Consider the following 23026-nt stretch of genomic DNA (forward strand, 5'->3'; position numbering starts at 1 on the left):
ACTATCACAGCAGCATCTGCCAAGCTTTTCAACTCTTCAGTTCTCTCATGGTTTAAGGGTTCCACAAATACAAGTGAAAGTTTTTGTGGGCTTTGAGACAGAATTTATTTATGTCTGGAGTAGCACTCATTTAAAGCAGTTCCCTCCTCTCATCCATCAGGCACCTCTTATTCACATTTGTTATATCCTTTCCCATTTTTTATGTCATTCCTCAACCCAGAGGAGGAGTTAGGTAGTTCTGCTTTCTGCCTATAATCACTTACTATACACCAAGCCTCAAACATTAGGTAAAGCTTCTCCTTATCCTAGCGTTAGGCTAGAATGTTCTCCTAACTCTTGGTCTACTCTGCACTTTAGTTTTCCTGACAATATTATAGGTCTGTATGGTACCTGGTTCCTAAAGCAGAACAGCAAAATTAAATATACTTTTCAAATTTTCTAAGATCATACTTAAGATAAATATTTATCTTACTTAATACTATAGATGATTCAATAGTGGATGACAGTAACATACAGTCTACTGGTTATAAGTTATATAACACAGTACAGCACATTTATACCTACCTCTGCAGTTAAATTTGGCGGTGTCATAATGTCTTTCAGCACATCTAAAAGAAAAGTTTAAATGAGACATAAAGTTACCATTTATACTTGGGGGAAATTAATTAATGTTAACAAACATTTCCTGAATCTTTATAACACATCACATATTGTGGTAAGCGTTTAATATTCATTATTTTATTTAATCCCAAGAATTCTATGACATAGATACTGTTATCACCTACATTTTATAATTAATGAAACCAAGGCCTAAAAAATTAAGTATGCAATTAGAGCTTATATATTTGCTTACAGAACTTGTGATACCACTAATATACAATACTGTAAATTCAGTGGCATCCATACCTTCGAAGTTTCTCTATGAAAATGTTGCCTGCTATTGAAATGTAATTTTGATTTCACAAGTATCTGTAAACAACTGACTAGTTTCAATATTTTCTTGACCCCACAGCTGAGCATACACAATTCCCAAACTTTTTTTTTAAAAGATACATGTTAAAAATAATTGAAGAGTAAGGGCAAAGGAAAAGAAAAGAAAAACTGAATGATGCTTATCTACTTGGCTATAATGTTTCCTACATTTTTTAAAACCAGGATTTTCTCCCTTTTGAAAAGTTAAAGGCCATCTTTTTCAATAATCTCTCAGGTTAAAACTTTAATTAAAGTCTGAAAGTAATGAAAGAGTAAGTTAAATCAATATAGAATAGCAAAATGCTGACAGTATTACTAAACTATGCTAATATTTATCTACTTAGTAGTGATATGTTTGTTATTATGTATTGGCTTACTAATAATTAATAGGCTATGTTTATAAACAATAAAAGGCTCAGAAACAGATCTACGTATCAGATGTCATCAGCAGCATCCTGGTAACCTCAACCACTAATCAAAACCAATTTTTAAAAAAATATTTAAAATAAAAGCTTAGCATTTTAAAACAAAGAAAGATCCATAACCCCTTAACAAGCAATTCCAAAATCCCCAAAATTCAAAACATCTAAGATTTTCTCTTAAATTTATGGCAAACTCAATTGCAGCGGATCCTGATCTGAGGTTGTAAGACCATATATAGTCCTAATTAACACATTTTAAGTGAAGAGTCAAACATTTCATTCCAGGTGCTGATTGAGACCCCACTGGGATATTTAAGTAATACAAAGTATATGCTTCTGTGTTACCTTTTGGAAAATGGAAAAATTTGGAATACCGAAACATGCCTAGCCCCAAGAGTCTCAAGTAAGTGACTATATTGAGAAACCCCGAAAACATCTATATAGTTTCTCTAAGGAGTTTCCAACAAAATTCACACGAAGGTTGTACTAATTATAAATAAACTGTAATGCACTGGTTTCTAACTAGTTAGACCTTAAATAAATCAACTTTCATATAACCACTCTAAACAATACAAGCTTTTCCTCTGTAGTATATTATAACTTAGTATATTGAGTTTTGCTAGAAAGAGAATTTATTTAACATATGTACATATATGCATCCTTGCTAAACAATTTCATATCCACTCAAATGAAAACCATGACAAGCTGGAAGACGACGACTGACCAAGAATATAGTCACATTTTAAACTCTGACACAGATTAAAGAAAGAAGAGAAATGGTCAATAGTGAAAATTCATAATGAGTATTTTATAAGGTATCATGTAAAGGCTTAAGGGGTGAGGGAGAGATGTGGGACTAGGAAAAAGAAGCTAACAAGTTGCTCTCACAACAGCACAACAGAAAATAAAAATGAGTTTTGTGCAGCTTCACTTCTCTAAACTTCACTTACTTTCTCAGGATCTCAGAACATTTGGTTTGATGAACACTGCTTAAGATTGCCTTCATAAAATGGTTCTAAAATTACTGCAGAGAACTATATGGAGGGAAAGTGAGAATAATGACTCTTAAGTGACTACTAGATGCGCATATCTTACAAAGGAGTTTCCATGTTTTTTGTTTCAGTCTTACAACGACGTGGTAGCAGCTAATATATTATCCTCATTTTATATATATAAGAAAGCTAAGATTTAGAACAGCTTAAAAAAAACTTGCTCCAAATCACAATATATAAATGGGAGAGTCAGAACTCAAGCTCAGTATCTCTGATTCCAAGAGTCAAGCTTTTTTTTTTAACTATTGCTCTATAATTCCACTTACAATGGAAAATACAAAAGTTTTAAATACAAAAGCAGTAACAAAATTTAGTTAAAGCCAGTCCTCTTACAAGAGCAATAAAATTTGTCACAAAAACTACAACTGATAAAGACAGTAAAAAAAACAAGAAAAAAGTTATGAAAATCTTCGCAGGGACGCATAGACAATATGGGAACATATATGCCGAGACTGGTGGTGATAACTGTGCTCAGAGAAGGGGTTGGAAGGGTAAGGATGAAGAATTTCTTCTTTATTAAAATCTTTTCTGATAAATGCCTTCCTTCTCTCCACCCACACAGCTTCTTTTAAATTTTTTGTGGTATGTTAGTAATAAGTCTCTTAACAAACTAAAATTAAAGATACACACATGGCAAGTGGGATTAATCATTTAAATTTAACCATTCGTATCTCCTATAAGTTCAAAAGATAATCATTACTTTTTTGTCATCACTTCATATTGGTTTCTATGAGACAGGAAAAATGAAGAAGCAGTGAGTTGTTATGAAGCAGCAGACAGAAAGTAAAGAAAGGATAAGATTGACAGGAAAAGCTTCCAGAGAAGTGAGACTTGCCATAGAATTAGCTAGGAATGCAGGTCTGTTCTTTACTCTCTTCAATGAAGCTGTCCCTATCTTACAAACAAACTTCATAGATAAAAATTGATGATAGCTAAAAGCTTACTACAAAATGAAAAGGTACGTCAAATATGCAGCAAAACACAATAAATACCTTTTAAAAATTAGTATACAGTAAACACTAAAGTTCCTATCTCACCTCCACTATCCCCACAAAATACAGAGGAAGAAACAAAAACGAAATATACTTGCACAAAACAAACTGATTAATTTAACTATCAGCACATCTAAATTTGGTTAATGTTATAAAGCTAATTTGTCCTTAAAATAACTTACTGAATATCTGAAGAAAATATGGAAACAGAAACAGAAAAAATCAATTATTAGAAAGTCTACGTTAAGAACGCTTTCTTATCCATATGTATCATAATTATTAATAAGAGGCTTCAAATTATATACATTTGCAAAGATATATATCACATGTGATTACCATTCTGAGAATAAAAGAAATAAAACAGAAACACCTACTGCTGCCAGACTCACCCAGAACCAGAAATATAAACAGGAATAGAAGGAAGGCAAAGAAGATTTGAAAGTGACATCAGAAATCAAAACATGCTATAACTTGGTAGTTCTAGAGACTTCTGAAGTCAGTAAAATTTGGGGAGGTTAAAACAAACAAGCAAAAAAACAAAACATAAAGGGAATATTGGTATAAATAGTGGATGGTCTGCTACCACATGTACCTGTGTGACCTTGTTCAACTCACTTAACTTCTCTAGGCCTCAGATTCCCCATCTGTAAAATGAGAAGGTTGAACTAAATGATCTCTTTCAGGTACTTTCCATTTCTGAAAGTCTATGATTCCATGTGGGGAAGGAGTGTTAAAATATATGCATTAAAAGCTACTCTCAACTAAGAGATAGTTCATTAACTTGGGAGTCCAATGTTTAGAAATAGAAAAACAAACAGGCAGTCAAGTTCCTAGGCCTCAACCAATGAAAACTTTAGCCATAATAATGTAAGTGACCCATAATACTTATGAGCTTAAATTCTAAGTTCTGGAAGCAGGAAGTCACTACATACAGGAATGAAAAGAATTTCCTTCCCTTTCTTTCAATATGTTAAACTGGAATAAAATTTGGAAAAAGGCAGAATTTGTTTTTGGTATCTTTCAACTCCATTCTGGGGCTCTCCAAATCCCCAATCCTGAGAATATACACCTGAAATCACAGAGTTTAATGAATTCTAGGTTTTGACCGCTCTGTCCTTTTTTTTCCCCCACTGAACTTCTGAATCCAGTTGTGCAAAAAGCTTTTTGGTTTTTATTTTACACCAAAGAAACATGGTACCTACAGCAACAATGCTCATCGTAGGAGAGGTTAATAATGAAGAGAGAAATACCCCTAAATGCACAGATAATCTGTAAGCTGGGAACATTAAGTTTCTTTTACTTTATTACCTATTACCACTGCATTTTTCTTCTCAATATATACATACTGCAATCTGATTACAAATAATTTTCTGCCATATTTTAAATACTAATATGTTAACAAACTTATTTGCCACTGCTAGGGCCTACAATGCCATTTTCTTTCCTCCTATACCTGAGGGTTAACCCTACTGATTTCTTTTCATCCAGGTTCAGACATGGCTTCCTTCATGAAACCTTCCCTATAGGGTACAATTAGTATTTCCACTGCTCTCTTCTTACAAAAGTGACCTCTTCTGGGGGGTGGGAGGGGAAAAAGTTACTCCTTCTGTAATGCTTTGTCTACTTTTCACATTAGACTATAAACTACTTGAGGACTGGAACTAAATCTTATTCACTTCTGCACCCTCGAACATGTTTTATGTCTAGTATGCGGTAAGCACTCAACAAATTTTACTATCTTGTGAAACTGAGAAAAATCAGTGACAACTCACTAAGAGTAACAACACCGGTGACTATGCCACCCTCAGTACTTCTGAGGTCTTATCACATCAGAAAGATTTAAAAAGGCAACATCCCACAAGCCAACAAGTCACAGAGAGTACTTCATCCTTTATGGTAAAGATTTAAAAGCCTGCTGAAGGCAAAAGTGAATCTTGTTCTTACATTTGATAAATAAACTCTACAAAAAAATTGTAACAGTAAATTAGCATATGTAACTTCATTTAAAATTTTCCTATTCATAATTTATAGATATCACATGGGAAAGATAAAGGCAAGGTAGAAAAAAATATTTTATGTGCCATTTTTTAAAAATTAGAAAAAGGTCAGTATTTTTAAAAGAAAAACAGTCTTCAAAGGCTGAGAATGGTAAAGTATTTTTTTCCTTCCTTCCTCCTTTTTTCCTTTTCACATCTCTACTACCAAAGGCAAAAGGAATAACAAAAGTTAAAGATAAGATGAAATAGTTCTTTCTGTCTGTAGACAATCTTAAAACCCTGCCCCAGACAAGAGAAACCACCCAATTCGACAATTTTAAATAACTTGCCTATGTTACATACAGTTAAAGGACACCCTAATAGCTTTTCAGTCAAATGACCTAGAGAAACTGAATCAACAAAATTATAGTCACTCTAGAGTATACTTCCATGAAAGATGCCATCAATGCTTTAACAGAAGTTCTGCTGTGAATTACACTTCGAATTGCCACATGGTTATGAGCTCAAAGATGGGCTAGATGCCAAGTCATTTAAAGCAGGTCAAGTAACATGAATCGGTGCCAACATTATTTTACCTCGTCACTACACTTTCTAAATGATCTAACAGTATTCTCAATCAGACTTCTTGAACTAATTGCTTTACGAATACAATTCTGCTAAACTGTATCTTTAACTCTTCCTCACTTTAACAAGGAAATAACTTTCACTTAATAGTCATTTTAGAAGATATTTGCAAGCATACAAATAAGAAAACATACTTACAGATTGTATATCTTGTAATGGTTTTTATGCTTTGAATCCAAAAACCTTAAAACAAAACAAACAAACAAAAAGCCACCATTAACAAAAATGAGCTAACATTAGAAATTACATTAATACTGTTGAGAAAAGCCAAAAGACAGATTCTCTTTTTCCTAATCTCAAACACCATTTAAGTAAAAATAAATAATCCAAATAAATATTCCCTCCATGGGTTAAAGCTAGTAGGCATATCATTCTTAAATAAGTATTACATTACACAGATTTATACAATCTGAAGTAAAGCCAGTTTTTCATAGAATGAATATTTTTATAATCTGTCTTCAGCCTAACATGAGAAAGAGTATTAAGAAATAACTTATTTAAAAAGCAGGATTAGCATTTAGCTCAAGTTCACCTACTAATATAGATCTGCAAGGAAGTCATAGCAATCAAATATTCTTGAAAAAACCCTGAACATTCAGACATCATTTTCTTTCAAACCAAAAACTTTTAATAACTGAAAAATCCACGTATTAACTCTGTACAACGTTTATTAGTGTTTTCACATATATATTCTCATTTGACACTCACAAGCATCTGAGAGGTAGAGCTTACTCACATTTTAAAGAGGAGAGAAGTAGGTCTAAAAGAGATTATGGGACTTGCCAAAGCTCAAGTAAAGCTAATAAATCAGAGTCAAGACCAAAGCCCTCTCTCTCAAGACAGTTATGGAAATAAGCAAAAATTATAACTAACAAAAGCACTTATTACATGCTAGGCACGACTCTAAACACTTTTTGTATATAAATTCGTCTAATACTCAACTCTTTAAGTTAAGCGTTAGAAGGGTTAGGAGCGCATAAGGCTGAGGAATTATCAGAATACATAGAATAAAAAGACAAATGAAAAACAGAAGACTAAAAAAAAAAGAAAATCCAGGATGTTCAATATATGATTAGGAGTTCCAGAGTCAGAGAACACTGAGAAGTCAAAAAATATAACAAACAAACAAACAAACAAAAAAACACCTAAAAACTGAAGAATGCTGAGTTTTCATACTGAAAAGAGGCATGAGTACCCAGGAAAATTGATGAAAATAAGTCGAAATAGAAGCATACATATCTTTGTAAAATTTCTGAATATCAAAGAGACAAACAGTAGATCCTAAAAGCTGCCTGAGAAGAGACAGGTTTCATAAAAATAATCTGAAATCAAAATAACATTTTCCTCTTTAGCAGTAACTAGAAACAACAAAAAATCAAAACTTTCTAATTTTGAGGGAAAATTATTCCCAGCCTAGAATTCTACACTAAGACAGACCATAAATCAAGTGTTAGTATAATAAAGGCATTTTTAAATAAGTAAAATCTCAAATAATTTTGCTTCCCATACACTCTCAAGAAGTTACTAAAGATGTGTTCCACCAAAACAAGGGTGGGAAACCAAGAAAAAAACTGACACGCTCCAGAAATTGAACAATCTAACTCAAAGGAGAGGAAAGGGACTCCACAGAATGATGCAGAAGGGGCATCTCAAGAAGACAGCCATACAACAAGCATAGAAAGCAATTAATCTAGGACAGAGCAGAAGGCTCCTGGAGAGGACAAAATTGACATAATATCACATGTGCTAAAACATGTTGAGATATATATATAATTAAGGGCAAGTTTATAAATTAAAATTAAGAACAAATGAAAAAAAAGATAATTGTAACTCCAGGAAAAACAAACTGTGCAGGAAAAAAGTAAAAAAAATACTATATTACTTAACAATGAATGGCATTCATCTAGTTATAATCACATAAAAACTCAATATTGATATAACTAAAATTGCTATGTTACTACTGGGAAAAGGAAGAATGGGGAGGAAGTCTGGAAATATGTGTGTGGTAAGGTGGCAAAAAAGAGTACATGAACTTGAATGTGAAAAATTATGTTACGCAGTAATACTAGTAGTACTTGTAACTTTGCAACCAATACAAATTATTTATTTTTTATATCACATTACAGTTGTTGCAGATAGGTTACATCCTTAAGAAGAAAGAAACAAATGGTGCCCCTTTGCTTTCAGCCTGGTGGCTCTTTTATGACAAAGAAGGAAATGGAACTCAAGTGGAGCAAATATTTTACCTAGGTAAAGCAGGCAGATATTAGAGTTCCAGATTGTTAAAGTGGCTAGAATTTGTAGAGGCAAGGTACCAGAGAAGAGAGGATGTAGAGGATCTAAGAAGTCTTCACGGATTTTACCTCAAGTCCTTGGCAAAGGTTGGGCTGCATATACATGGAATCTGAAGTCATAATGGAAGTGATAACAGAGGCAGTACACTAGGAGAAGTTGGAGTTCTGGCCCAGTTAGAGTAGAGAGGACTCATGAAACACTGAAGATATCCCAACTGAGACCTCAGAAAAGTCACATCTTTAAGAGGAAAAACCATGTCCTAGGACAAAAAGACAAATCTGAAATAGGCCTGCCTCAAAAAGGAAAACCAAGACTGATAATACTAGATCAACCATTAATTTAAATGCCTGCCAAAATGAAACTCAGAACCCTTTAGGAAATAACAATCCAGACTCTATAACATTCAATATGATAAAACTTACTAGAAAGGCAAAGCAGAACATAATCTATTACCAGGAATTTTAAAAATAGCCAATAAAATTAGACTTCAAGATCATCCAGATGTTAGAATTAGCAGACAAGAACTTTAAAGCAGTGATTATAAATATGTTATAAGACGTAAAAGAAAATTATTACAATGAGTAAAAAAAATGAAGTCTCAGCAAAGATAGAGAAAATCCTAGACTTAAAAAAATGACATTTAAGAAGAAATATCTATTCCATGATCTCAACAGAAGATTGGCAACTGCAGAAGAAAGATGTGGCAGATTGTATTTTCAAAAATTCATTAAGCAAATACCTGTTGAGCACCTGCTATATGCCAAGCACTATTGTAGACAGAGTGGTAACAAAACAAGAAATGACAACCACAATAATACTCCTAGTAGCTTGAGAAACCCAGTGGAGAACCAGCTTTTAAGGTATCCCATTCAGAAAAGAGCCAAAGGACTTTAGAAAGCTCTCACTAACCCTAAATTAGGTGAAACAGAAAAGTTAGCATCAGAAAAAGCAAAATAATTATTTATTTACTTTTTTTCTGTCACTATTTGGTAATCATATATATTTCCCCTGCTGTATTCATGTTTAATCAACATGTGCTCTTAGAACCCAGGTATATCTACAGCTATTACTAATACATACAATTAGATCTTTGGGGGTTTTTTTTTGAGTCAGGGTCTTATTTTGTCACCCAGGTTGCAGTGCAGTGGCATAATCATGGCTCACTGCAGCTTTGACCTCCTGGACTCAAACAGTTCTTCCACCTCAATCTCCTGGGTAGCTGGGACTACAGGCATGTACCACCACAGCTGGCGAATTTTTTTTTTTTTTAGAGACGAGGTCTCGCTATGTTGCCTAGGCTAGTCTTGAACTCCTGGCCTCGAACAATCCTCTTGCCCCAGCCTCCCTAAGTGCTGGGATTACAGGAATGAGCCACCACGTCCAGCTGGTCTTTAAAAAAAAAAACAAACAAAAAACCCCCACATAAATCAACCTTGCCTTAATCTCACTAACACAGGCAACGCTCCAGTCATTCTAATCCTTACCTACAGTCTTCTAATCACCTTCAGTTTTTTAGAATTAATTACCAGTTATATATCCAATACAAGGAATTAAATGTCTAATTTAAAATGTACTTGTAATTCTTACTGGCACAGTACTGCTTTGTCCTAAATTACCTCACATTAAACAAAAATACAAGAATAACAGCTTCACATAATTCTGCTAAAAAATAGTGATACCTAGTACTCAAGGAAATCTACTTTCTCTATAGAGGCATAAAACTGGAGAGAAAAGAAATAAAAACTGATGGTGACCTATAACTCCCCGAAGAAACTGAGAAGCATAACAAAAATAATATTAAAAATGGCTAAACATTTCTCCAAAGAAATTATCATATTATGCTTTTACCAACAAGCATAAGAGTTGTAGTTAACCTACATCCTTGCAACACTTGCTAGCCCTTTAGGTTTTAGCCATTCTAGTAAATATGAAACATCTCGTTGTGTCTTCATTTTCATTTCCCTGATGAGTTACTTCAACCTTTTTTTCACATGCCTTTTGACCATCTGTATATATTCTTAGTAAAGTTTCTATTCACATTTTTGCCCTTTTCTTTATGGGGTTATCCTCTCATTATGAAGTTGTCAGAGAGTCTTATATACATACTGTAGTTTCAAATCCTTTGTCAGAGATATATTGAGACTATTTCTCCAAGTCTGTGCTTATCTTTTCATATTCTTAACTGAGTCTTTCAAAGAGCAGAAGTTTTTAATGTTGATGAAGTCCAAGATGTCCATTTTTTTCTTATATGATTAGTTTTGTGTGTATTACCTAGGAAATCTTTAAACTAAAGGTCCTAAATATTTTCTTCTGTGTTTTCATCTAAAAATTTTATAGTTTTATTTACTTTCATATTTAAGTCTATAATTCATTTCAAGTTAATTATATGTATGATGAGAGTTTTAAGTCAAAGTTCATTTTGTTTTGTACATTGTTCCAGTATCAGTGGTTAAAAAGATTATCCGTTCTCCAGTGAAGGATCTCAGCTCCTTTATCAAGAGTATATATGTGAGTTTTCCTGAAATCCCTATTTTTGTTCTACTGATCTGTATTATATGACCCAGCAGTTCTAATCAAAGGTATTTAACCAACAGAAATAAAATATATATCTTCAAAACTCCTGTACATAAATGCTCATAGCAGCTTTGTTCATAACAGGCACAAACTGAAAACAACGCAAATGTCCGCCGTGGTGATGGATAAATGTCACATCCATAAAATAAAATATTCCTCAAAAATAAAAAGAAACAAATTACTGGTATGAGAAACAACAGAAAGAAATTTCAAAGATATTATGCTAAGAGAAAGGAGCCAGACACAAAAAGAGCACATACTCCATGACTGTATTTACATGAAATTCTAGTAAAAGCAAAACCTATCTATAGTGACAGCAAGCAGATTAGAGACTGACTACAAATGGGCACTAAAACACGTCTTAAAAAACACATGCTCTAATCTTGTTTGTAGTGGTTTACATGGGTGCGTGTGTTTACAACAAAACTCAGTGAATTGTATACTTACAATGGATGAATTTTATTGTATCAACTATACAAATAAAGTTTCTTTTCTTTTTTTATTTTTTAGAGACAGAGGCTTGCTCTGTTAGACTGCAGTTACACAATCATACTCATTGTAACCTCACACTCCTGGACTCAAGCAATCCTCCTGCCTCAACCTCCTCAGCAGCTAGGACTACAGGCGTGCTCCATCATGCCCAGCTAATTTTTTTATTTTTGTTAAAATTAGGTCTTGCTATGTTGCCCATACTTTGAATAAAGCTGATTTTTAAGTAATACAAATAGCGTTTGATTTATAAATATGTTTGTAAAACCACAACCTACCTTTTAGAAATCTCAATTTTATTCTGATTAATATAGAGGATAGCAATAGGAGTACCTCATCCTCAGAAATTATAACTTTTTAGAATGAGAAGCAGAACAGCACTGACTGCATAGAACAGTACTGTCCAACAGAACTTTCCAATAGAATCTGCAATAATGTAAGTATTCTATATCTGTCTTGTCCAATACAATAGTCACTAGCCACATGTATAACTGAGTACTTGAAATGTAGCTAGTGTAAATAAGTGAGTAAATTCAATTTAAATTAATCTGAAATATAAATAGCTACATATGTCTTGTGACTACCTATACTGGACAGCAGAGACATATTTAAAAGCTATATCTATCGGGAAAAAAATCCACTGGAATACAATACACATACCTCCTAGTCAGGTAGTAGAAATGGATGTATTCTTAGAATAGAGAATAAAATTGGAATAGAGAAAAGATATATTAAAAATTAGGAACTTCACAACCATCAAAATATCAACTAAAAATATTTTTAACTATATGCAGCTGCCTAACAAATTCTTGATATGTTTAATAAATTTTCTGTTGTTATTCAATTAGTAACGACTCTGGACATATTTCTAACTAAGAATGAGGAACAAGTTTGAGTGGAAATGTCAGGAAACGGGGAGAAAGTGTTCATATAATTTTAGAGTTCACGTCAGACAAGGAAGGAAATACTGGCATAGTTAGATATGATACAGATCAGTAAAACAGATTTCAAAAGCTTCATTTAAATAACTAACAGGCTATGAATTCATAATTCAATCTACAAGGAAAGACTAAAGGCTTTAACAGCTAAAATTCTGTATTAACAACTACAAATGATTCTAGTTTTTAAAAGACAGAGAAGGAAAAACAGAAATTATGTAAGACCAAACAGCATAGCTGCAGAGAATTTACTAACAAACATCAGATTTAAAAGATACATATATATAGCAGCTGAAAATGGGGGGGGGGGGAACCACAGATGAATGAATACAAAATAGCAACATTTATAAAGGAACATAAAAACAGCAAAAACAAAGGCTTGGGGGAGGGGGAACTGTTCAGACCAAAAAGAACAATGAAGAAATTAGAATTCCACAAGATAGGCAGCTGTATAATGCTAAAGACAGGATAAAAAGCAGGAACTCTTAAATTCCCTTTTCACTTCCATCTTATATGTCCAAGAGACTATTCCTCTAATTCAATAAATCAGAAGTAGTGGGTACACGACATTTCTCTGGATTAGTAGCATTTTCTACTTGCTAATTTAAGCAAGGCTTTTTTCTAAAAATTATTTCTTAATAAAAAAAATCAATAATTGAAATCAAAGGATAACCCACCAAGCTCCTTATGCTATCAGTGCTTCATCAGAATCTTTTAGTCACAAAATTCAAATGGCAAGAGAGGCAGGGCATGACAAAATTATCTGAAGAAAGAGTAAAATGTTTCCTTATTTTTCAACTCCTAAAAACCATTAAGGAAAAAACAAACAACCTAAAAGAAAAATAAATTGAAGACAGGGTCAGTATACACAGAGTCCCAAAATACATAAGGCCAATACATCAAAATGTTGCTTAACCTCACAATTGAATCAATGCAATATAATAACAAGGTATTACTTTTTGCCAACAAATTTTAAAAAGTTAAAGTTTGAAAATATTCACTTTGCCCAGTTAGGCGGGGGGAGGAAGAAGAAGCATTCTTAAACAAGTCTGTGAGAATAAAAAATACCATTTTTGAAGGTAAAAGTTTAAGCTATAGACACAATGAACCTAGCAACTCCACTGCTAAGATTTTTACCTTAAGGATCTACTAAGAAAAGATACCAAAATACATGTGTGAAGATGTTTATTAGGGCACTGTTTTCAATGGCTGAAAACCACTTAAATATTCTTCATAATGGACTGTTTATTATGATATAATCACAAACTGAAATAAAAGGATAGTCAATAAAAGAGTTCAGTAGATGTCTGTACCAATACGGAAGACAGCGAAGAAATATAAATGAAAACATGGTGCACAACAGTGTGCAGCATACAAGCAATTTAAAAAAGAATATGTGAAACTTTTCATTGGGAAGAGGATTTGAGGATAGGGAGTGTAAAGTAGGAGACATTTATAGGAGATATTTGTCACTTTTTGGTTGTTCAGCAATCAAAATACCACTTCAATTTGGAGATAATTTCAAGAGACTGAAAGAGATACTTCTTTTCTCATCTTTCTCTCAGGCCTGATGCCAATTAGGTCCTTTTGCTCTGGATACTGAATCCTAGTGAGGGCAAGTTACAGAAGAGTCAAAGATTATTCACAGAAATCACTGGAAGGGCTGTAAGTTCATCAGCACAGTCACCACCAGTATGGAGTCAAGGCAGCAGTACCTAACACAGCAAGTGTCCAAGCAGCAATGTCATAAGGAAACTGCTCTAGTCACAACCTCCTGGCCATGCTGTGCTTCCCTTAGCTTCTATCCATCTTCTAAGTCTTGTTCTCAAGTTATGAGCTACCTAATACTTCTCAAAAAATTCCTTCCTGACTAAGTAGAGTCAACTTCTATCATTTGCAACTAAGAACTTTGTTTCTTTTACAGTATTTCCCCATAATTTTGTTTTGAATAAGGATTGGTGAAATCATACATTTTTGCATTCTCTCTTTTGTATTTGAAACTCATGATGTCTTACCTAGCACTGTGAGCAACAGTGAGACTTGTAGAATAAACAATCTATTTAAAAGAAAATATTACAGCCTTTTAAAAAAGGGAGGAAGTTTTGTTCTCTCAAAGAACTTGAATATACTAGGGAAACATTCACCATGGCTGCCCCTCCCACTTCCTCCTCTCTCCTCCCAAGGATTTCATGCCCACAGCTGGCTCATTGCCTTATAAGTCTGACACAATGGAAAGGCGGAAAAAAGCAAGAAAACAGCACTTTCCAAAGGGAAATGGGAAAATTTGCCTATACATACTTTCAAAGTAGAGACAAAAAAATTAGATGAACAAAAGCAGAGAGGTAATACTCCAAAGTTTGTACAATCTATACAAATCTTTCTAATCTCAAAATACAAAAAAATCCAAATTCATTAATCCACAAATTTGAAAATACTGTCTTTTTTGTGGTACTGTATTGTATGTAAATTATACCTTAATAAACCTAGCTTTTTAGAAAGTTTAGCATGCAGCAAAACATCCCTTGCAGGCAACCATCTTACTTGGGCAAGTCCTGATGGCCAGCAAAGAGAAATAAGCACAAGGAAGTGGGGCTACTCAAGGGAGTGTAGTAGTAAGGTACCGACAGCACAGACTGGTGTGTCCCTGTGGAAGGCTGTGGATAACTGGCACCTCCGACTGCTAGTCCAGAGGCTCTGACTAGCTTAGTTTTTAACTCCCTGGGCTGTCACTGTAATCTCTACCCCACTGCTGAGGGGTTAGGGAAGGAAAAGCATAGCAGGCTTGCCCTGGGTCTGACTGTGGTCCAGGTAGGCAGGGCCCTTAGGTATCTGCCCGAGTAGAGTCGGCCTTCTGTAAGCACAGATCATGGCACCTTCTGAAACTCACAGCAGCGCTCACACCATGCAGCCCAAGGGCCCCAGTGCTGAAGGGTAGCACAGGACACACCCAGGAAGTAGGGTGAGAAGAACTGTCTTTATTTTTAAAAAGCTTTCCTTTCTTCAGAGAGAAAAAGATCTAAATAAGCCATAAGAGTACATTTTAAAATTACTTTTGTGAAAATAATACATAAAAATATATCTAAAATGACATTAAAAGTTTGTAATAAAAAATTAGTCAAAGAAAGATGGCAGAGTAAGAAGCACCAGGAACCCAACTCCCCACCTAGACAACAATTGTACTGTCACAATCTGTCTAATGTAACTATTTTGGAACTCTGGAGTCTATCCAGTCTTTCAGCTTCTAAGGAAAGGCTTAGATGGTAAATCACAGTTAGTTTGAGTCAATTTCAGCTCTTAATGCAGTTGGGCTACCCACGCCTGCCACCACAGCAGGCAGCCATGCACAAGTTCCTGAAGCAGCCTGTACTCAGCTTGCAGGACTCAAGGATGGCTCCAAATCGCTGGAATCTGTGTTCTGACTGTAATTGCTGCTTCTGATCATGATGGACAGAGGTAGACTACCATTGTTGCAACCCACAGTGGCTAAAACAGTTTCCAGGGGATTTAAAGATTCAAAGCTATATACCCCCTTTCATGAGCCAGACATTTAAGAATGATAACACTGAAAACGAACATTTACAAGGGAGTTTAGAAAGTCACTACACATGCCCAGAGAGAAAACTCACAAGCTGAGAAGATGTTAAGTTTATACCATAAGCTAATTCCTAGCACAGAAATATCTTACAATTGAAAAAACAAGCAAATGAATAAATAAACAAAAACCAGCAAACTCCGGAGAAGCCGTAGAATCTGATTTCCAGGGTTACCACTCATTTAGAAAATCAAAACAAAACAGAAAATATGTTTCATCCAAAGGTAAGAAAATAAGTAACAGAAAATTGTCCCTGAGAAGGATCAGATGGCACACTTACTAGACATAGACCTAAAATAAAACGTTTTTTAAAAACGCTAAAAAAACTAAAGAAGATATGAACAATGTCAAGAAAACGATATATGAGATGCAGAAAAAGCTTCTGATAAAATCCAGCATCCCTTCTTGATAAAAACCCTCAACACCTAGGTATAGAAGGAACATACGTCAAAATAATAAGTGCCATTTACAATAAGCCCACAGCTAACATATTGCTAAATGGACAGAAATTGGAAACATTTACCCTGAAAACTGGAACAAGACAAGGCTGACTGCTCTCACCCCTCTTGTTGAACATTGTATCGGAAGCCCTAGCTTGGGCAATTAGATGAGAGAAGGTAATCATGAGTTTACAAATAGGAAAAGAGGAAGTCAAGTTATCCCTCTTTGCTGATGATATGATCCTATACCTTAAAAATCCAAGAGAATCTGTCAAAAACATGCTTGCACTGATAAAGGACTTTGGCAAAGTCTCAGGGTACAAAATAAATGTGCAAAAGACAGCCGCATTCCTATATACCAACAACACGAGGAAGAGACCCAAATTAAAAGCACAATCCCATTCACAATAGTCACACAAAAAAAAAAAAAAAAAAAAGAAATACCTCGGCATCTTCCTACCCAGAGAAGTGAAAGACCTTTACAATGAGTACTACAAAACACTGCTCAAAGAAATCCAAGAAGACACAAACAAATGGAAAAATATTCCATGCTCATGGATAGGAAGAATCAACACTGTTAAAATGCTCATCCTAACAAAGGCATATAGATTCAACGAAATACCCATTAAGTTACCAATATCATTCTTCCCAGAATACAGAAATTCATATGGAAACATAAATGACCACAAATAGCCAAAACAATCCTTAGCAAAAGAAACAAAGCAGGAAGTATCACACTTACAGACTTCAAATTTTACTATAAGGCTACAGTAATCAAAACACCCTGGTACTGGTACAAGAACAGGCACATAGACCAATGGAACAGGACAGACATTCTGGAAGCAAAGCCTCAATTCCTCAACCAACTCATCTTTGACAAAGTCTCCAACAACAACCACTGGAGAGATGAAAACCTATTTAGTAAATGGTGCTGGGAAAATTAGCTGACCACATGCAGAAGATTGAAACAGGACCCCTACCTACCACCATACACAAAAATTAACTCTAAATGGATCGAAGACCTAAACGTAAAACCTCAAACCTTTGTACGAATAGTAGAAAATGCAGGAGACACCCTTATGGAAATTCCTATATAGAATTCCTATATAGAACCCTAAATGCCCATACCATAAGAAAAAAGACAAGTGGGACTTCATCAAACTAATGAGCTTCTGCAAAGCAAATGAAATCATCAAGAGAGCAGGGAGACAGCCCACAAAATGGGAAAAAAGATTTGCCAACTGTATATCTGACAAAGGCCTAATATCCAGGATTTACAAGGAACTCAAATGGGCCGAAAGGAAGAAAAACAAACAGTCCCATTAAAAAGTGCACAAAAGACATGAATAGACACTTCGCAAAAGAAGATGTATGGTCAGTCAACAATGAAAAAGTGCTTAGCCTCACTCATCATCAGAGAAATGCAAATCAAAACCACACTGAGATACCACCTAACCCAGGTAAGAATGGCCATCATTAATAAAACAAACAACAAAAGATGCTGGCAAGGTTGCGGAGAAAAAGGAACACTTTTACACTACTGGTGGGAATGCAAAACTAGTACAACCTCTTTGGATGACAGTATAGCGATTTCTGAAAGAACCAGGAATTGATCTTCCATGTGACCCAGCAATTCCCCTATTGGGAATACACCCAGAGGAACTCAAATCATTCTACAAAAAAGATACCTGCACACGTTATGTTTGTTGCAGCTCTAGTCACAACAGCAAAAACATGGAATCAACCATGTTGCCCATTGAAGCTGCACTGGATTAAAACAATGTGGTACACAATGGAATATTATGCAGCCATAAAGAAGGGCAAACATATGGACTTTGAGGCAACTTGGATGAATTTAGAGTTAATCATACTCAGTGATCTATCACAGAAACAAAGAACAGAGTGCCATATGTTCTCACCCATAAGCAGACCTTGAACAATTATTATAATACTATAAGAAAGAATTGGCAGTAGTGGGAAACTGTCGGGGGGGGTGGGATTGGCAGTTGAGGGAAACTGCTAGGGGAGGGAGGGGCATACTTCATCAACAAGGGTACCCGCAAAATCAACGTTTGTATACCTAACCCTGAATTTTACCCCACATCTTTATAATAGAAAATAATATAAAAATAAAAAATATGAGAAAATAAAATGATATATGAACAAAACATAAATATCAACAAAGAGAAAATGTGATAGAAGAAACAAAAATGCTGGAGATGAAAAGTACAATAACTGGGATAAAAACTTACTAGAGGAATCCAAAAGCAGATTTGGGCAGGCAGAAGAACCAGTGAACTTGGATGGCAGGACAATTGAAAATACCACATTTGAGGAAAGAAAGGAAAACTGAAGTAAAAGCCTAAAAGATCTATGGGACATCACCAAGTGGATCAATACATACTCAGGAATCTTAAAGGAAAAAAAGGAGAGAAAGGGCAGAGAGGCTATTTGAAGAAATAGCAATCAGAAACATCCCCAATTTGATGACATGAATACAAACTTTCAAGAAGTTCGATGAACTCAAAGTAGGAAAAACTCAGAGACTCACACCAAGGCAGACTATGATCAAACTGTCAAAAGACAATCATGAATGTAGAATGAGAGAAGCAACTTGTTACATAAAAGAGATCCTCAATATCAGCAGATTTCTCATCAGAACCCTTGTAGAACAGGGACAGTGGGATAAAAAAATCCCCCCCCCAAAAATCTGTCCACCAATATTACTATATCTGGCAAAATTATTCTTCAAAAATGAAGATACTAAGACATTCCCAGATAAACAAAAGCTAAGGGAGTTCACTGCCACTAAAGCTATCCTACAAGAAATACTAAAGGGAGTCCTTCGGGTTGAAATAAAAGGAAACCAGATAGTAACCTTAAGCTATATTAAGAAATAAATATCTCTTGAGATATGGTAAATATATGAGAGATTATCAACACTAGCATTATTATAACTAGTTTATAACTCCACTTTTTGTTTCTTATATAATTAAAGAAACCGATGCATTTAAAAAACAGTTATTAGTCTATGTTTCTGCACATACAACACATAAAAATGCAACTTTGTAACATCAGCAACTGAAAAGGAGACCAAGCTGTACAGGAGCTGAGTTTGTATATACTGTTGAAGGTAAATTGGTATAAATTGAAATTAGAGCATTATAACTTTAGGACGTAAAATATAATTCACAATGGCAACCATACACACACATACATAATAGCTAAACAAAAATAACAAGGGAATTAAAACATTTCAATACAAAATATCAACTAAGCACAAATACCAGCAAAGCAAAAAATGAAGAATAAAAAAATTTATAAAGCATATAGAAAATAAATAGCACAACAGCAGTGAAGTCCCTCATTATCAGTAATTACTTTAAATGTAATTGATTAAAACCTCCAACTAAAAGACAGAGATGGAGCCAGGCTCGGTGGCTCAGCCTGTAATCCCGCGCTTTGGGAGGCTGAGGTGAGTGGATTGCCTGAGCCCATGGGTTTGAGACCCGCCTGGGCAACTTGGCAAGACCTCATCTCTACAATAAATCAAAAAATCAGCCGAGCGTGGTAGCGCATGTCTATAATTCTGGCTACTCGGAAGGCTGAGGGGGAAGGATCGCCGAGCCCAGCAGATTGAGGCTGCGGTGGCTGGCAGCAGCCACTGCACTCCAGTCTGGGCGACAGAGTGAGACTCCAACTCAAAAAAAAAAAAAAAAAAGACAGAGATGGCAGAATGTATAAGAGAAGCATAACCAACTACATGCTTTCTACAAGAGACTCACTTTGGATCCAAAGACACAAATAGCTTGGAAGAGACAGGTTATCAAAAGATACTCTCCACAGGTAATACCCAAAAGAGAGTGAGGGTGGATATATCAATATCAGACAAAATAAACTAAATTTTAAAAACTTATGACACAAAAGCATTGCATGTTTACGAAAGTGCCAATACTGCAAGAAGATACAATAATCACAAACATTTGTACACATAATAAGAGTTCATCAAATTATATGAAGTTGACAGAATTGAAGAAAAAATAGATAATTCTAAAATAATAGTTGGACACTTTCAATAACCCACTCTCATAATGAACAGAACAACCAGAAAGAAGATGATCTGAACAACACAGTAAACCAACCAGATCTAAGAGGCATATTCAGAACCCTTTATACAACAACAGAACACACATTCTTCTCAAGTGCACATGGGACATTTTCCAGAACAGTCCATATGTTAGGTCACATACTAATTCTCAATAGATTTTTTAAAACAGAAATAAAAGCATCTTCTCCTATCAAACAGGATGACACTAAAAATCAGTAACAGAAGAAAAAGTGAAAAATTCACAAATGTGTGGAAATTAAAAACACTCTAAAAAGAAGATATAAGAAAATTTACAAATAAATGAAAACAAAAATGCAATATACCAAAATGTACAGGATATAGGAAAAGCAATATTAAGGAAATTCAGTTTGTTCCTATTTACATTAAAACAGAAGAAATATCTCAAATCAACAATCTCAATTCAAATCTTAAGGAACTAGACAAAGAACAAACTAATAAACCTAGTTTTACTAGGTTATTAATTAATGTATCACATAATTAATAGTTATATTTATTAAATAAATATTTAACTAGTTTGTTAATAAAACAAATCGAAATCAGAAAATAATAAAGATTAGAGAGGGTATAAATAAAAGAGAATACAAAAATAGTAGAGAAAAACCAATGAAACCAAAAGTTGATTCTTTGAAAGGTCAGCAAAATTGAAAGCTTTAGCTAGACTAAGAAAAAAAGAGAGAAGGCTCAAATACGAAATCCAAAATAAAAGGGTAGACATTACTGCCAAGTCTACAGAAATTAAAAAAGATAGTAAGAGAGTACTATGACCAATTGTATGCCAAAAAATTGGATAATCTAGATTAAATGAACAAATGCCTAGAAACACAAAACCTACCAAGACTGAAACACACACACACACACACACACACACACACACACACAAATACCCCAGAAAATCTGAATAGACTTAGAACTAGAGTAAGGAGATTGAATCTATAATAAAAATTTTCCAGACAAAAGTCATAGACCTGATTACTTCACCCATGAATTCTATCAAACATTTAACGAACTAATTCCAATTCTTCTTTAACTTTTCCCAAAAATTAAAGAATAGGGAACACTTTCTTACACATTCTGTAAAGCCAACATTGCCCTGACAGCAAAGTCAAAGACAATAAAAGAAAGCAACAGACCAGCATCCTTTTAAACATTGATACAACATGCTCAACACAGTATCAGCATATTAAGTGGATTATACATGAAGACCAAGAATGCAAGGATGGCTCAATATACAAAAAATAATGCCATACACCATGTTAACAGAAAGAAGAAAAAAAATCACATCATCACTCCATTTGGCACAGAAAAGGTATCTGAAATAAATTCAACACCATTTATGATAAAAACAACCAACAAACTAGGAATAAAAGGAAATTACGCCAATACAATGGCTTGGAGGATGTACACTTCCTGATGCCAAAATTTATTACAAAGTTGTAATAATAAAAATAGTATGATACTGGCATAAACACAGATACACAGACCAACGAAATAGAATAGAAAGTCCAAAATAAATCCCTACATCTATGGTCAAATGACTTTTGACAAGGGCATCAAGACCATTCAAAGGGTGAAAAGAGTCTTTTCAACAAATATTGCTGGGAAAACCAGGTACCCATGTGGAAAAGTGTGAAGCTGGACTCTTACCTAATACCACATACAAAAAATTCATTCAAAATTGACCAAAGACCTAAATATGAGAGCCAAATCTATCAAACACTTAGAAAAAAACAAAGGTACAAAGTTTCATGGCATGAATTTGGCAATAATTTCTTGCATGTGACACTAAAGGCACAGGCAACAAAAGAAAATAAAGAAGCTGAACTTCATCAAACTAAAAAGCTTCTGCACAGCAAAGGAAATAATCAACAGAGTGAAAAAGCATCCCAAAGAATGGAAGAAAATATTTGAAAATCACACATTTGATAAAAAATTAATACCCAGAATATATAAAGATCTACTAAAGCACAACAACAAAAAACCAAACTACCCAATTCATAAATGGGAAAAGGGCTTGAATAGACATTGCTCCAAAGACAATATACAAATGATGAATAAGCACATAAAAATGCTTAATATCACACCAAGCATTAGGGAAATGTAAATCCAAACCAGGTTATCTCTCACATTCATTAGAATGGCTATCATACCAAAAAAGGGGAAACAAAATAATATGTATTGGTGAGGATGTAGAGACCAGAACTCTTTTACATTGCTAGTTAGAATGCAAAATTGTGCAGCCACTGTAGAAAACAGTATGGTGATTCCACAAAAATTTAAACACTCATATATTTCACAGCAGCATTATTCATAATAGCCAAAAAGTAGAACCCAAGTGTTCACCAATGAATGAATGGATAAACAAACTGTGGCATATACACACAATGAAATATTATTTAAAAAGAAGAAAATTCTAACGTGCACTATAAAATGGATGAACCTTAAAGATGTTATGCTAATAAGTAAAACAGGCCAATGACAAAAAGACAGACATTGCATGATTCCTCTTATAT

The 23026-nt window shown here is 34.4% G+C and overlaps 1 protein-coding gene across 2 annotated transcripts in view; it reads right to left on the minus strand.

Annotated features, from left to right (window-relative positions):
- PTEN (phosphatase and tensin homolog) overlaps nt 1-23026 on the minus strand; it is a 94555-nt gene that overhangs the window by 37463 nt on the left and 34066 nt on the right. Inside the window, exons 3-4 of one of the 2 annotated variants that reach the window (XM_008071752.2) lie at nt 6198-6242; nt 565-608 (exon numbers count right to left, since the gene is read on the minus strand). In XM_008071752.2, the coding sequence (XP_008069943.1) occupies nt 565-608; nt 6198-6242 (89 nt within the window). The remainder of the gene's footprint in view (nt 1-564; nt 609-6197; nt 6243-23026) is intronic. The other variant, XM_021719430.1, reaches the window with a different exon arrangement.

Source organism: Carlito syrichta, unplaced genomic scaffold (genome assembly GCF_000164805.1).
Source record: "Carlito syrichta isolate Samal-C Ts95f unplaced genomic scaffold, Tarsius_syrichta-2.0.1 Scaffold314712, whole genome shotgun sequence".
Classification (NCBI taxonomy): Eukaryota; Metazoa; Chordata; class Mammalia; order Primates; family Tarsiidae; genus Carlito; species Carlito syrichta.